Source organism: Meriones unguiculatus, chromosome 3, assembly GCF_030254825.1.
Source record: "Meriones unguiculatus strain TT.TT164.6M chromosome 3, Bangor_MerUng_6.1, whole genome shotgun sequence".
Taxonomy (NCBI): Eukaryota; Metazoa; Chordata; class Mammalia; order Rodentia; family Muridae; genus Meriones; species Meriones unguiculatus.
Window position 1 is genome coordinate 71,374,054 of NC_083351.1, and position 15,644 is coordinate 71,389,697.

General features: G+C 47.2%; 1 protein-coding gene across 1 annotated transcript in view; it reads right to left on the reverse strand.

Moving 5' to 3' along the window:
• Slc13a4 (solute carrier family 13 member 4) overlaps positions 1-15,644 on the reverse strand; it is a 44,734-nt gene that overhangs the window by 26,903 nt on the left and 2,187 nt on the right. Inside the window, exons 2-3 of the mRNA XM_021653555.2 lie at positions 11,840-11,968; positions 336-472 (exon numbers count right to left, since the gene is read on the reverse strand). Of these exons, the coding sequence (XP_021509230.1) occupies positions 336-472; positions 11,840-11,968 (266 nt within the window). The remainder of the gene's footprint in view (positions 1-335; positions 473-11,839; positions 11,969-15,644) is intronic.

Below are 15,644 nucleotides of genomic sequence, written 5' to 3' on the forward strand. Positions count from 1 at the left end.
GAAAAACCATCCAATTCTTTGTCCTGGGTGCACCCCAACCTACAGGGAAAAATTGGGAAACTGACTCTGTTGGTCCATTTTGTTCTTTCTAACAAAGCCCTCAGGTGTCGCAAACCTGCTGTCCTTGCAGCCCAGATTGTCAAGAGAATTCTTTAGATTCAGGTGACAGTAGCAGCGGGGCTGCTGCTCAAGTCCGTATTTCATGGTTATCGCTTTCATAGATGCGGGAGCTAAGGGTCCATGGTTCTGATGTCACCTCCCCACTCACAGAGGGGCTCAAGTTCTCATCCTGCTGTGACTCAGGCCACCGCCCCAGCGCCCCACATGTGACTCACATGCCCGGTTTGGCTCCGGCCATCAAGACCATGCGCAGGGCGATGCGCTTGTGCAAGTTCCACTTCTCCACCGCTGCTGCCACGCAGATGACGCCTACCAGCAGCAGCGTGGTGTTCTTGAAGTACTCAGCTGCCACCTGTGGGGAGGCCGGGAAGGTCAGTCACCAGCTGGGAAAGGGCCATGGCCAGCACACTGTGTTCTGACAGCCAGAGGAGCAGGGAGCTGAGTTTATTCCAATAGCTGGTTATTTCCTTTCCTTATTTCTTTAGTTCTGGGATCAAACTCAGGGCCTTTCCCATGCTGGGCAGGCACTCTACCACTAGCTAAAATAGTTGGTTCCTTAAAAATAATACACAGTGACAATGTTTATGACATGAAGAAGAGTAAAGCTAAGTTGTTTTTAGGAAAATGGATGTAAATGGAAACTGTTGTATTAAAAGTGAGTTAAGCTGGCTTCAGAAAGAATAAATAAATAAATAAATTGAAAAATAAAAATAATAAAAAAATATTAACTCTACCAGTGGTGGTGGCACACACCTTTAATCCCAGCACTTGAGAGGCAGAGGCAGGCGGATATCTGCCAGCATGCTCTACAGAGTGAGTTCTGGGAGAGCTAGAGCACAGAGAAACCCTGTCTCAAAAACTGAAAATTGGGCTTCTGCCAGGATTATCCGTCACGTTGGTTATCCTCCCTTCTTGTCACATTGTCTCCTCCCTACACCTGCCCCATCCTTCTGAATTTTTCCACTCCCAGTGTTCTCCTTTCTCATCACCTATGCTCTGCTATGTTCTCACTTGGAACATTCTGTTTTCATTTCTGGCTGTACATTTGGAGCAGACTTCAAAGCCAAGTTCAGGCCCAGTGCCCTCCAGACAACATTCCCGTGGTCCTGGCCTCTGCTTGTTCCCTGTGGACACTATTAATTCCGTACATTGTAAAGCACTCAGATCAAGGCTGGGATTGTGGCTGTAGTTAATTCCAAACACTGTAGGGTTCTCAGAGCAAGGCTAGGATTAGGTGTGGACTGTAGTTTGCTGAGTTTTTATAGCCACCTCTTCAGTCTTTTCATAAAATTTTTGGACTGCCCACAGTACAATAACATGGAAAGGCAGGTGCTCAACAGTAACTGGTTGGATGGACTGTGGCAGGAAGTGAGGAGATGAACTTTGAACTTAAAATGCCTGTTAAAGTGACAGATCAAGGGCAGTTTTGACGGCAGGGGAAACAATTGAGCTGCAAAGGACATTTAAATATAGTAAAGTACGTGTCATTGGAAGTCAGCAATATTTATATAATCACATTAAGAGTTTTCTTTTGATTACTGAATTTTAAAAAGTTAGGGGCTAGCCAGGTGCCTGTAATCCCAGTACTTGGGGAGGCAGAGGCAGGTGGATTTCTGTGCGCTTGAGGCCAGCCTCATCTACAAAGTGAGCCCAGGATAGCCAAGGCTACACAGAGAAACCCTGTCCTGAAAACCAACCAACCAACAACCCCCTCAAAAGTTGAGAACGCTAAGGAGATGGCTTGGAGGATAAATGTGCCAGCCAGCCTGAAGATACAAGTTTGGATTCCTGGAATCCTTGTAAAAAGCCAGATTTGGTAGCATGCGTCTGTAATCCCAGGACTCTTATGGGGGAGATGGGAGGCAGAGACAGGGTCATCTGGAAGCTCTCAGGTCATATGGACTGTCTTATCACACAGTGGCAGAAGCAAGAGAGACCCTGCCTTAAACAAGGTGGAAGGAAAGAGCTATTTTCTTAAAATTGTCCTCTGACCTCCACACATACGCTGTGGCACATACGTACCTGCAGTCACACAGGGACCCCATATACAGTTAGTTTCTTACTGGAGAGTGGAGGAAGGTGCAGTGGGGGATGTGAAAGAACATAGTCCTTATCCGCCATAATGGGAAGTGCCATTTAATAATGATGAGCTAATGCAACAGCATGCGGGAATATGGTGGGCAGCGCAGTTGAAAGGCATGATGGGAATATGGTGGGCAGCGCAGTTGAAAGGCATGATGGGAATATGGTGGGCAGCGCAGTTGAAAGGCATGATGGGAATATGGTGGGCAGCGCAGTTGAAAGGCATGATGGGAATATGGTGGGCAGCGCAGTTGAAAGGCATGAAGTCTGAGGCTGGCTGGCTGGGGCTTGGTAAAAGTGAAGAAGAGGTAGGGATGGAATCTGCTGGCTCTCCTGATAGGCTCTCTGTTATCGTTCAGTTTTGAGCTTTGTTCAAATAACCCAACATAGCCACAACAAAGGCTCCTGCCCCATATCTCTTCATTCTTTTTTGTCCAGTGGAAATTGGAAATTTCATTGGCTTGAGTTGATGTTGTTCATGTCTGTGACCATTTCTTGGGAGGCAGAGACCTAGATCTTGTCCCCAAGCTCACTTCTCAGCTGGTCATGGTCACTAATGCTCCCAGAGGCCATAGAATGTCTTCTACTATGCGTGGCTTGAAGCCTTTCTTGGAAAGCCACTGCCCTCTAGGAGGCATGAGCATGGCTGAGATGCTGCTGTGGATATCTAGTACCTTTCTGGTTTCCTTCTTAGGCCTCTGTGAGTTAGACTGGGGACAGGGTTGTACTTTCCTTTGTCTGCCAAGAGGGAACCCCACATCAGACATGAGACATGGAAATTGCAGGGAACAGTTCCTCACTGCCCTATGACCTCCACCCCCTGCTGCTGAAGAGTTGATGAGACCATGATTCTTTTCCTCGGAGGCTGGTAGCAACAGTGTGTTCTCTGTTTCCTTGGTGTGTGGCATCCCATAACACCAGTTTGGATGTCGCGTCTTTCGGAAGGCTCGCTGCTACACAGAGGTAGGACACCTTTCTCTGGATACCAATCACCCAAGAGTGAGAGGAGGAGCTTCAGGCAGAAGCAGAAAATCTCCTACACCCCAGGTGCTTCACAGGTTGCATTTTCATTCTCCTCTGAGCTCTGCAACAGTACTGGGGGACCTACACTGGCTGTGTTTAACTTCAAGGTGAGTGAACTCAGAGAGGTTGAAGAACGTGTCTGAAGTCACACTGCAAGGCCAGAGGCAGGGTGCTGAAGCATAGATGAGGCTAAGGCTGGCTAGCTAACATGCTGTATAAGGTGGGCCAACTAGAAAGCAGCGGGGAGCAGACCACTCAGTGTCCAGAAAGCACTGGCTGGCACACATCTCTAACCTTCATTCACAGTCATTGTCCCAGCACTGGCTGGAACTGCTGAGGCCCGGTGCCAGTTGAAGACTCAGCTTTAGTGTGCGATTGGCTCTGTGCTGTTTTCTCACTTAAATCAATTCAGGTGCCCTCCCTGGACTCTTATATGTGAGCCAGGGGCTCTGGATATAGGCTGTGAATACAGAGGTAGCCCAGTAAGGTAGGTGGAGTGAGAGTTCCAGGGCTGGCCACCCTACGAAGATTATGCAACCCCTCTCGGCTTTATTCTTTTCATCTAAATGAAAAACAGGGTTATGTAAATCCCCACCTTGTAGACTTGTTGCCAAGCTTAAATGCCAGTTGCCAACCTAGCTAGCTTGGCTTGTCACATCAACAACCAGGATTTCTGGTGACTCCTCCTATTCCTAGGTACTGTGCTCAAAACCTGACTTAGCCTGGGGCAATCGATCAGCACACTGAGTAGGCTCTTGCACAGAGCTAAGCCACAGGCTGCTTCTTCACATTGGTAAATGAGAAACCTGCTCAGTGCTGGTGTCTATGACTTTTCCAGTCCACTGACTTCTCTTCCACAGGAAGACCTCGCTTATTTAGAACCTTTCCAGGGACTCCCCAAGTCTCCAGATTCCTAAGAATCATCCTAATTGTTTTTTAAAGTGTGTGTCCTGCTTCCTGACTTTATTAGAGCTCTTATCTTGTCCCAACCTCTTTCCAGCATGCATAGCTCTCCTGGACCCTGTCCCTGCCCAGCAATGCCCACAGGGCAGCTGCACACCCCAATAGCTGCTGGCAGTACTGAGACTCCCTTCCCCTGTCCACAGCTGATGCGTTTTCTGTCTTATTCTCAGACTAGGCTGTGTCCTCTTGCAGGGCAGATGTCCTTAGCTGTCCTTTCTCCAAGTTCTAGTGCTCATTGGCTTGGAAGACCTGATAGCAGAACCTGTTAGAGTTATCTGTAAAGAAGTTCTAGGTTCTAACAAGTCACTCCTCCCAGGAGGAAGGCACATGGATCTGTGATGAGTGTGGGCTGTCACTGCTTTCTCTGCCTTTCAGCTCTGTGGCTTTCCTTGTGGTGCCACACCCTTGGCCTTGGAGTGAATAAGTGTTTGGAGGTTGTATTTTAGAAGAGATGGGTCCCCTTGAAAAGATGTCACCACAGAGCGGTACAGCGAGGAGCGTGGGCTCTGGAGATCAGCCAGTGGCTGTTAGCCCTGTCCCACACCCACCCATCTTACCCACAAGCTGCAGGCTCTAGGACAACCTAATGGACCCCACAGTGGTCACTGTGGAGCAGCAACAGAATAAGCTGCCTTGGCGGCTTTGAATGAGTGAGACAGAACAGCTGGGCCCTGAAGGAAAAGAAGTCAAAGCCAGGGCCCGGGAGGGAGGCTAGGGTTCTGGTAGACAGGCACAAGCAAGTGAAGGGAATAAGTGAAGAAATGACAGGAGAGACAGGGCAGATGAGAGAAGGGGGGCAGAGAGGGAGAGAGAGAGAGTCCTCCAGGTTTCCTCAAGGAAAGGAATTGCTTTGAAAGAGCTACAGCCTTGGCTTTGGTTTGGGGGACAAAAGCCAGAGGGTGTTTGTTAACTAGCCTTTTGTCAGAGAATTGCAGATGACTTTAGTAAGCTTTAAACATAATTTCCTTGGACACAAATGTACTTATTACTAGCTGGACACAACTGTCTTTCTTTATCGGCAATTTTACTTTTCTGTGGTTTCAGTGACCCGAGGCTAAACATATTAAATGGAAAATTCCAGAAATAGAAAATCCCTAAGTTTCAACTTGTACTCTTCCCAGAAGAGTATGAAATCTCCTGCCTCTTATTTGGCACATGAGTTATCCCTAGACCCAGTGTATCTATTCTGTATATGTTATCCTCCTGTTAGTCATCCATCAGCCACATTAGTCATTAAAATCATTGTTGTATTGTGGAACCTGTGTTCATGTGACTCATTGTATTCAATGGTGATTCTGAAGCAAGGAGTAGAATGATGCATAGGCGGCAGCGGGCTTGAGCGCCAGAAGGACATGCAAGCTCTAGTCCTCTGTGGCAAAACTGCAGGGCACCAAGTGGGCATAACATATCTAGAATTTGATGCTCCATGTTTCTAGGCAGCCACAGGAATACTTGGAACATAGTGCCTATGTATAAAGTATAAGTGTGTGTGTGGGGGAGGGGATTATGAAGTATCATTTTGATTAATTTTAACTTTCTTTTTTAATGGGAGGAGGGAGATTGTGACTCTGTTCCAAGAAGTCTGATAATGGAAATCCAGACATCCACTTCATTTTGCTTCTTTCCTCACAAACTGTATGAGCTATAACCTCTCTTGGGGCAATCCTCCTGGGGGACAGACAGACAGACAGACAGACCACTGACTCCTTGTTCTTGCCTGTAAGTTGGTGCTGTGATAGGCATGTTCATACTCAGCACAGCACAAGGGCTTCACAATGCCCACAGTATTAACTACCATCACCTTGGCAGGTTTTACAATGTGGGCAAAATTTTATTGAGCCTAAAGCTTGCTATTTTGGCCAGGTTGGCTGGCCATTGAGTTCCCAGGATCCACCTTTCTCTAGCCCACAGTATGAGGGTTCCTGTATACCTGTAGCCACATCTGGCTTTCTCATAGGTGTTTGACATTTGAACTCAAGTCCTCTCGATTTCACAGAAAGTTCTGTAACTTGCTAAGCCATCTCTACAGCCCCACTTTACATTTTATGTTGGACAGCATTCAGAGCTATTTTACCATGTGGTCTGAGAGCCATAGGTTGCACACATCTGCAACTTTAGGCCCAGAACTGGATGCCTGACTTAGCTTTCCACTGACACTGAGTCCCGTCAAAGCCAGGGACAGTACTCCACCCTGGCTATGTCTAAGGAGGACACCATCCTAGCCATGCCCCTCTCTCTGCCTTTCCCTGCACGGCATGATGCCATTGTACTAATAGGCCCTGCAGGGCCTCCAGCACCCTTCTCATCGCCCACCCTTTATTCCTGGGAACACTGGTTTTCAAGTACATCCACTGCTGCAGCAAATTCCAGGGGTAGCTATGGAAAGGAGAGGACTGGGGATGCCACAGTAGTTGGCGCTCTATCTGTTTGAGTAGCCTTGCTCTTCCTCCTGTTTTGTATATTCAGTCTCTTAAGATTGGGGTTAAAGAAGACACATTGAGCAGGTCTGGTGGCACACATCTGAAATGCCGAGGCTAGAAGATTGAGAGTTTGAGGCCAGCCTGAACTACACAGTGAAATCCCCATTCCTCAACAAATAAATGAAGAACTACAGAAAGCGGGGTGGGAAGGAAAGGAGAAAAAAGGTATTGTTTTTATAAGAATGTTCTTCTGAGGGCTGGAAAGATGGCTCTAGTAAAGAACATTTGCTACCTTTCCAGAGGACCTGGCCACATCAAGTGGCATACAACTGCCTGTAACTCCAGCCCCAGGGGAACTGACCCTCTCTGGCGTCAAGGGCACCTGCATGAAAGCAGTGCACACAGACTCGCCTAGGCATACACACATACACATAAATTAAAAATCAACATTTAAAACTTATTTTAACACTCTACCTTAGTAGGGAGATGATGAGGGGCATCTAGGAGAGAGCTGGCCTAGCTCCTGTATGGCTGGAGATCTTGACCTTAGTCTCCATAACTCTAGCTTCTGATCTGGGACTGTGTGGAGTGTGTGGAGCAGCAGCAGGGGCTGAGCTTTGAGCCCAGGCAGGATGTTGGGTCTGGTATTTGCTCAGAGAAAGCTGTTTCTTCCATAGAAACAAGTACTTAGCCTCAAAGGCTACAGGGTCTATATAGCTTTACATCAGAGCTGGATATGAAGTTGAGCTGAGCCTGACAGGCAGGCTGAGCTTATAGCCCACCCAATGTGCAGCCCACATCCCCGAAGGGCCTGCATGCACAAAGGGGGTCAGCCTCCATGCGGGTTAGAGGCCTTTCTGGCCTTGAGAGTGGGTTGTGGAATGCCTCCAGGGTTGAAAAAACAGAGAAAGCCAGCATTTGTACAACAGGCAGGCATCCAGAGGGTCAGAAAGACTGGAAGCCAGCAGGGAAGCAGATTCATGACATCAGACTCCAGCAGGACATGGCTGCCATCCCACTGTGGGCCTGCCTTCAATCTCCTTTGCCCTGGCAGAAACTTGAATCTGAGTTAGGCTGACCCAGTGAATTGCAGTGTAGGGACACTGAGACACCTGATAGCAGAGGGTGGGGACGGATGGGGGTTGTATGCAGACAGAAGACGTGAATGCTATCAGAAGCACTGTCTGTGCCTGGGCTCCTCCCGTGGCGCTGCCATGCTTCCCATGCCACCCTGGCCTCCCTGCCTGCTCTTTTGGTGCTCGCTGTGTGCCACTTTCCTAAGCACGGTAAATCTGAGCTAAGTGGAGTGACGCCGGCTTTTGTGCCTAGGCAATCAGCATCACAAGCAACACAGCAGCAAGGGCAGAGAAAACTTTTGGAGCCCAAACAAACAAAGCGAAATGCAAACATCAACCTAACGTCCAGGACAGAGTTCTGCATGCCAGCAGAGGTAGATATTACTGGATGCTTGTGGAAGACTGTAGGAGGTATGGGGGAGAATGCTTGGAATGCTACCCTGTCATTTCAGCTCTCTGGAGGCAGATAGTGGATGGTTTCTGAGGCTAGCTTAGGCCGTACATAAAGCTCTAGTCAAAAGGTAAATGGCCGAATCCTAAAGTCAAGAAGACTGTACTATATGATCACCTGCCAGGGCACGAAGTCCGTCTCTAGTCCACTGTCCCTGATGTCATTTGGCTCAAACCCTGTGGACCAGGAAGGTGAGGACCACATACAAGTTGTCTCTGAGTTTTCCCTTACCCATGGTACTCATGGTGGGAGCCCCTTCTAGCCCTTTGACTGGTTAGTTTGCATTGAGCCGGCCATACTAGGCATAGAAGCCAGAAACCATGTCTCCTGAAATCGTGTCTTCATTCCTCCTGCTTCTCAGGATCCAGAGCTTTGATGTTTTGGCTAACTCACCTCTGGGAGAGCTCCCTGTGCAGGCTGAGGTGCTGGGCACATCATTTAGTAACTCAATGCAAGCTTTGGTACAGATGGCCCGGGGGTCAAGAGTTCAAGTTTTAGAATTACACTTCTCTGCATTCAAGTCCTGCTGGTATGGGTTAGTAGCTGGGCAACCTCAGTTAAGTTACTTAACCTTTCTGAGCTTCACTTTACTCCTCTATAAAGCAAAGGTAGAAAACTATGGCTTCTTTTGGAAGATTAAAGAACACAGTGCCGGAGATGATGTTCCAAGGAGCCTAGCACAAACAGGGGGGAAGAAGCCCCCTTCCAAGCTCTGAGGCTTGAACGGGGACCTCTCATCTCATTTTCTGCTCATTGGCTTGGACTCATGCCATCAGCCTCCGTGGTTCTCTGGTCACTGGGTTCACAGCAGTCACACCCAGTGTTGTCCTGGGATTCCTGCTGCAGAAGCAGGCCGTGGTATGTTTCAGCAGCTGAGGCAATTCCCTATAACAAAGCCATCTCTTTTCATGTCTGTATCTACAGCTATAGCTATCCCACTCTCCTACGGGATTGGTTGTTTTTCTCCAGAGTTCTGACTTCTATAAATAGCTCCAAGTGGTGGTGAACTCAGGCAGGCCAGAAATAAGACTTGAGTGGGCAGAAATGACGTATTAACTTTTGTCACCTCTGGGTACTGTGCCATCCTGAATGGAATATCTAGAACTCAGAATGCTGAGTGAGTGACATAAAGGACCCAAACCACCATCCCAGGGGTGGACCAACCCCATTCACATGCTTTCCTTCCTGTGGAGATCATGCTCTTTACAGAGCCAAGGAGCAACAACAGCTGACAACCTGGGGCGCTGGGACATACACAGGCCAAAGAGAAACTGCGAGTTCTAGAGAATGTGTGCCTGTGGAGGGTTACCTCCGGCTTGTCCCGCTTAAAAGATGAAAACCGAAAGCCAGCCCAGAGGGAAGGGAACCACTCTTAGGTGAAGTCTTTGGAAACGTTTCACCAGAGTGTAAATGAGTAATAGGATTTTAAATGTGAAGAAATTTTAAAGAACCTTCTGAAATGGAGAGCCAAGCAGGAGCACAGTTAGGAACGCAGTGTGTGGATGAACTGGAGGCTTCTGAGGAGAGCTGCCTAGCGTTGCCCTGTGAGCCATGATGCTGGTGGAAGGCTGCAGCTAGATGGGGTGCAATGGGTGTTTCTTCCACAGCTAGCTGGTCCACAAGGAGCTACCACCCATGTCCTCTCTAATCTGAGCTGAGGTTAGCTGAACAGACTACATTTGGACTAAACTGCTCCTTAGAGTCCAATTGATAAATATAAGCACCTGTCAAAACCACCTAAAGACACAGGTCGATTAAGGTGTCTGTCTCAAATGATAAACTACGTCCTAATCCCATCTTCCTATAATTAGCGATGCCTAATCACTCATGAAGACTATTCCTTCAGGCTAAAAACTCACTCCCCACACTATTGCCTCCAAAGTGTCTCCATATTAGGCCGGCCTTCGTGGCTAAGCAGAAGAATGAGACTTGGGTAGCTGCTGTCTAGCTCCCCCCGGCCCCTGCTCACTCACCCATGAAGTTCTGCTTCCATAGTTTTAAGAAGAACTTCGTACATTTATCCAGAGAAAAGCTGTCTTTAAGGTTGATTATTTTTTTAGACACACACAAGAAATTCATCACGTCTCTCTTTTCACTCAAAAAAAAAAAAAAAAAAAGAAGTGGGGGGAGAGCAACTGCCTCACTGACTGGTTTTTGTACGGGCGCTCTTCTTACATCCATGCTACGCACATATCTGAAGGGACAAAAGCCTGCTCCTAGATGGGGATCCCATCTTTCATCTATGGCTACTGCTAGTCTCCTCACAGAAAAAAAAGAAAAGGAATCTAGGCAAACTAACAAAAACTGGTCCATCAAATTCATCCAATAGAAAGAGAAGCTGTTTATTGGTGACGAAATGCAGCCATCTTGAACTTCGGAGAATGTTCTGTTGTTCAAGGTCAAGGCAGCCCACAGTCCAGCTTCATTCTTCCTCACAGCACAGAGACAGGGATACCCACAATTCCTAGCAATCGATAACAATATGCAGGTCCATACATTTTAGACATTATCTTTGTATGGAAGAGGAATAGGATTACAGGCTCTGAGATGGAAGAGGTACAGTCTGCTGTTTTCTACCCTATGACTGGGGTATGTTTAACTCTCTAAGCCTCTTTCCTCCTGTGGAGATTGGAGTCATGATACCCCTTTCCTAGTAATCTAGAGAGCCCCGCATTAACAAATGCAGCCTTTCTAATGTAGGGCCCGGTTCTTAGAAGGACTCAGTCCCCCAATCCCTGCTCTCCTTCTGTGCATCTGCCTTGCCCAACTCTGCTTTTCAGTCTCTCTTGGCAGACACCTTAGGCAAAGATCAGGGCCTTAATGGAGTCAGATGATAATGAAGGGGGCTCACTCTTCACCTCCTTCCTGTTTTGTGGTTTTTTTTTTTTTTTTTTAGTTTCTTATTTTTTAAGTAGGCTTTGCCATTATATTTGGTCACAACCTGGGGTTGTCACTGGCAAAGTCTGAGCTTTGCCAAGTGCTGGAAAGTGAACAGAGAGGGCTGGCTTCAGGTAAAGAGATCATGTAGGGATCTGGAGTTGGGGAGGAAGAATCAGAAATGTGTATTTTTTGGGAGGAGGGGAAAGAAGCCAGGACACAGGGAAATACAGACAATCCCTGTTGACAACTGAGTACATCCTTCATGTGACCTATAGGAGGGGAAAAGCCCAGCAGACAGGAGCCCTGCCTTCTGTCTGTGTGATAGCTCTCTGAAGGACACGCAAGACACTGAGAAAGACCAGCTATTGTCCTCTCTAGGTACAAACCAGAAAGCCATGGTGGCACATGCCTTCAGTTCCAGCATTCGGGAGGCAGAAGCAGGTGGAGATCTATGAGTTCAAGGCTAGGTGGATCTATGTAGTGAGTTCCAGGCAAGATAGGGCTGCATAATGGGACCCTGTCTTAAAAACAAAAACAAAAACAAAAACAAAAACAAAACCACAAAAGCTTCAAATGTAAGGAACAATTGTCTGTGTTTGGTCAGGGAAGACTTCTTGAAATTGTCAAGTTTTAAACACTTCGAAAGCACTGAAGGTGAAGGGCAGAAGGGGAAGAATTCAGTGTCTGAATCAGCGGATACAAAACCCCTAAATAGTGCTCAGGACTTCTTCCTCTCATTCAGTGCTTTTGAGTCTCCTGTCCTCTGAAGTCTCCTTCACGGTCCAGCAGACCTGCTCACAAGGTTGGGTCATGAACGGACTAACCTCACTGGATCGGAGAACTCCGAAGAACGGGTAGAGGAAGGCAGGCACGAGGGCTGCAGCTCCAAGAGGCACTGCCTCGGACACCCAGTACACGGCGGTCACAAGCAACACGTAAGCACACGCAGCCTCCTGGGAGGGGAGGAAAGACGAGCTTAGTTACGGGGACAGTGGATGCCATGGAGCCTCCAAATGAGACCCAGGGCCAAGGCAATAGACATTAATAAGCCCTATAAAGATTCAAGGATACTGTCCTGGGAGATGCCATGCTGACGTTGGCCAGTGTCAGTAGAAGTGTGGCTTTGTGGGTAGAAGTGTGGCTTTGTGGGTAGAAGTGTGGCTGCTCATTGGAAGGACCAGAGTTGCACATGTGGTTGGCTCTCGTATCCAGGTGGACCCTGGACTTTGATAGAGTCCCATCTCTCATGATTCTTAAAGCTGAACAGTATAGAGGGTGATGGTTGACCTCAGCACAGCATTTGGGGCCAAGTGCACAAAGTATAAAGGTGGAGTTTAAAGCTTTAGTTGGTGCATGTTTGGATCAAGTTGTTGGAGGTCCTTGGGGGAAGCGGAAGACAGGTCAGTGTGTGTATGACTGGTTCACATGGGGCTGTGGGGCAGCCATCCTAAACTTCAACCCCGGTCTGCAGCGTATGAAGATTTTGGGGCATCTGAAAGGAAGTGGTTTGGTAAGAAGTAAGATTTGAAAATAATCCACAAGATGGCTTCCACACTGTGTTCGCGTAGCCTCTGGGGAGAGTGTCTGTCTCAGGGCTCTTTGAGGAAGGCCAGCAAGGCCTTGAATCCATCCTGTCTCTAGCCTCATTGGATTTATATACTGGCATTATATTTAAAATTTCCCTTGAAATATAAGCAGGCTTTACTTAAAGTTAAATTATCTTTAAAATATTTATTCAAACAATTTAATTCAGTAAGGTTTTTTGTTTGTTTGTTTGTTTGTTTTGCTTTTGTTTTTGAGGGACAGGGTCTTGCTATATTGCCAAGCTGGTTTTAAACTCATGGGTTTAGTGATCCTCTTGAGGCAACCTCTGGCACAGCCAAGACTAGAGGCTTTCACTACCACATCTGGCTCAGATGTTAATCCAGTGAATTGTTAGGCAAGAACTGTTGGCTATTTTCCTCTTCAGTTCTCAGCCTGAGCTTATCCCATGTGCTAGCAGTGAGTGAGAGTGCTCTTCCCTGGGTGGAGGGCAGAGGGTGGAGGGGGGCTTGTGTGGACTGTAGGGGAGCATGTAGCAATCCCCAGACTGAGAGGCTTATTTTAGAGGAGGGAGAACAGACTTGTCGTTTCTCAGCCTTGTTTCTGATGACACTTGGACGAGCACATTCTTTGCTCTTGAGCCTTCCTGTGTGGTTCACTATGCCTGGTAGCACCGTTTCTCTCCTTCCACTTAGGTATCAATAGAAGAAGTCGCCATGTGCTCATGGTCCATATTGCCCCATGGAGACTTCTTTCTTCTTCTTCTCCTTCTCTCTCCTCATGGTCCCTACCTGAGACACCAGGAACCAAGGCTTCACCTACCTCTCTTCTACCAGTGATAGGCTGTCTAGCTTTTAAAATAAGCAATCAGAGATAGTAGGAGAGAAAAGTTTACACACTATAATTCAGTGTATGTGGGGATGCGCTTGTCTGGACTGCAAGCAGATCTTGGGGTTCAGAATTTAACATCTGAATACACAGAGCTCCAGACCAACTTCCAACACCCACCCCTTCCCAGTTATGGCAATCCCCAAAGGCGCTCACTGTCCTTGGAGGCCATGTCCATGGCTTGATGCCATAGAAACATCCTTCTACAAAGGGCATAGAATGCTATTCATCTGTGTGGGATAAGAAGGATGGGAAATGTGGAAATTTATCAGTATTTTCCTCAACTCACCCAAAACCACAAGAGTAGAGAGGGTAAAAAAAAAAATACATCATTTTATCAAAATCCCACCCTTCTTAGCTTTGGCTTCCAGCAATGCTGATTGTGAAAATGGTGCCAAGGAGTGGTCTTGAGGAAGCTTAGGAGGCTTACTCTTGGGGGGTGGGGCACTGTCCAAGATCTTAATGGTTGCAACATTCTGAGCTGCATGGAGGACAATGAGAACCTAAGCCTTGATGTTCACGTAGGGCAGGTATGATCTGGCCCCAGTCAGCTTGCCTGTGAAAGAACCTGATGAGTCTTGCTCCATTCCTGGACAGCGGGAGCTCTCAGCTGACTTTGCTGGAAAGGACTTTGCTCCCTCTGGGTCGTCATGGATTATGGCAGGTTGGGGTTAGGAAATGGGAAGTGAGCCCACTGTTGACTGTTGCTCTCACTGAGATTTCCTCTGGGGTCAAAGGATCAGATGAGAGATAAAAACATCTGGGATTGCTGATAACATAATAGAACTGATATCTTTTGGAAAAGAATGCATTTTAGAGAAATGGCCTCCTTGTTGTAGACACAAAAAGTCCTAACACATTTTTTCCTTTTGTGGCAAAGAGACAGGAGGAAGGGTTTTAATTCTAGGTTACAATAAAGGGGAAGAATGTCAGAATGTTGTCTGTCCCTCACTGGGATGCCCTTACCCTGCTTATTTTACAGGGCCCCAACTTAAGTGACAAAAGGAGAGAGACAGAGCTGCGGGAAGGAGGAAGGGAGAGAGAGAGAGAGAGAGAGAGAGAAGAGTAGGGGGAGAGAGAATAACAGAGTAAGGCGGACTGATTTTCTTTCTGCTGTCATCATTTGATTTGAACTGGGAAAAGTTAGGTAGGCAGAGAATCTTTTTAGCTGTAAATACTGCTTCCTGCAGTATTAAGAACAGGGCACTACCGTTGTTTTTGTCTCACTTTCTTTAGAGTAGAAGGATGAACGACATCTTTAGAGCATCTTTTGTCCATAGTTTGCCCATTGAATTTACAGGTGACTGTGGATGCAAATACCCCTGGGCCTCTATAGGGTCCCTTGCTGAATAGTTCTACTGCTGCATTTGACCAGACCTAGCAGGTAGATAAGTTTATGCTGGCTGATACGTCTCTCTTTTCTCTCTCTCTCTCTCTCTCTCTCTCTCTCTCTCTCTCTCTTCTCTCTCTCTCTCTCTCTCTCTCTCTCTCTCTCTCTCTCTCTCTCTCTCTCTCTCTGTGTTGCTCTGGAAACCCAGGCCCCACATAAACATCCAGGTCAGGAATGCCTTTAATAGACAGTGTTTGTTTCTTTTTATTCCTGCATAAAATTAGCACTGCAATCAGGCATGGGAGGAGGGTTATGAGTTTGAGGCTAGCCTGGGCTAAATGGCAAGACACTATCAATAGAACAGAACCAAAACCCAACAAACAAACAAACAACGTTAAACAAACAATAAAAAGGGAACGTGCTCAAAGTGGCATTTTCTTATGAAGAGAGCTTCCTATCTTCCTACCTTTCCTACTTTAGCTTAGGTTCCCTTTCCAGGAAGTTCACCCTTCACTGCACTCAGTTATTCCTAACTCAAACCTTACTAGAGGGAGCTTGAAGTCTGTTCATCTGCTGTCACAAGGAACTGAGGGGCAGTTTGAAGAATCTCCTTTGGAAGGTTAAGATGCTGAAGTGTCAAATGAATGTTCTTTTTGGTGATTCCCTCTCTGCTGAGGATCAAGTCTAGGGCCTGATGATTCCCTCTCTGCTGAGGATCAAGTCTAGGGCCCTTTGTTTGCCAAGCAAGTGCTATATGAGTGACCTCAACCTCCAGCCCTGCCCTCTTCTTCTGAGGCATCATGGAGTCTAGACTGTAAAGAATTGGGCAAGGGAAGAGGAAAAGTCATTTTGACACCTCCTAAAATGTG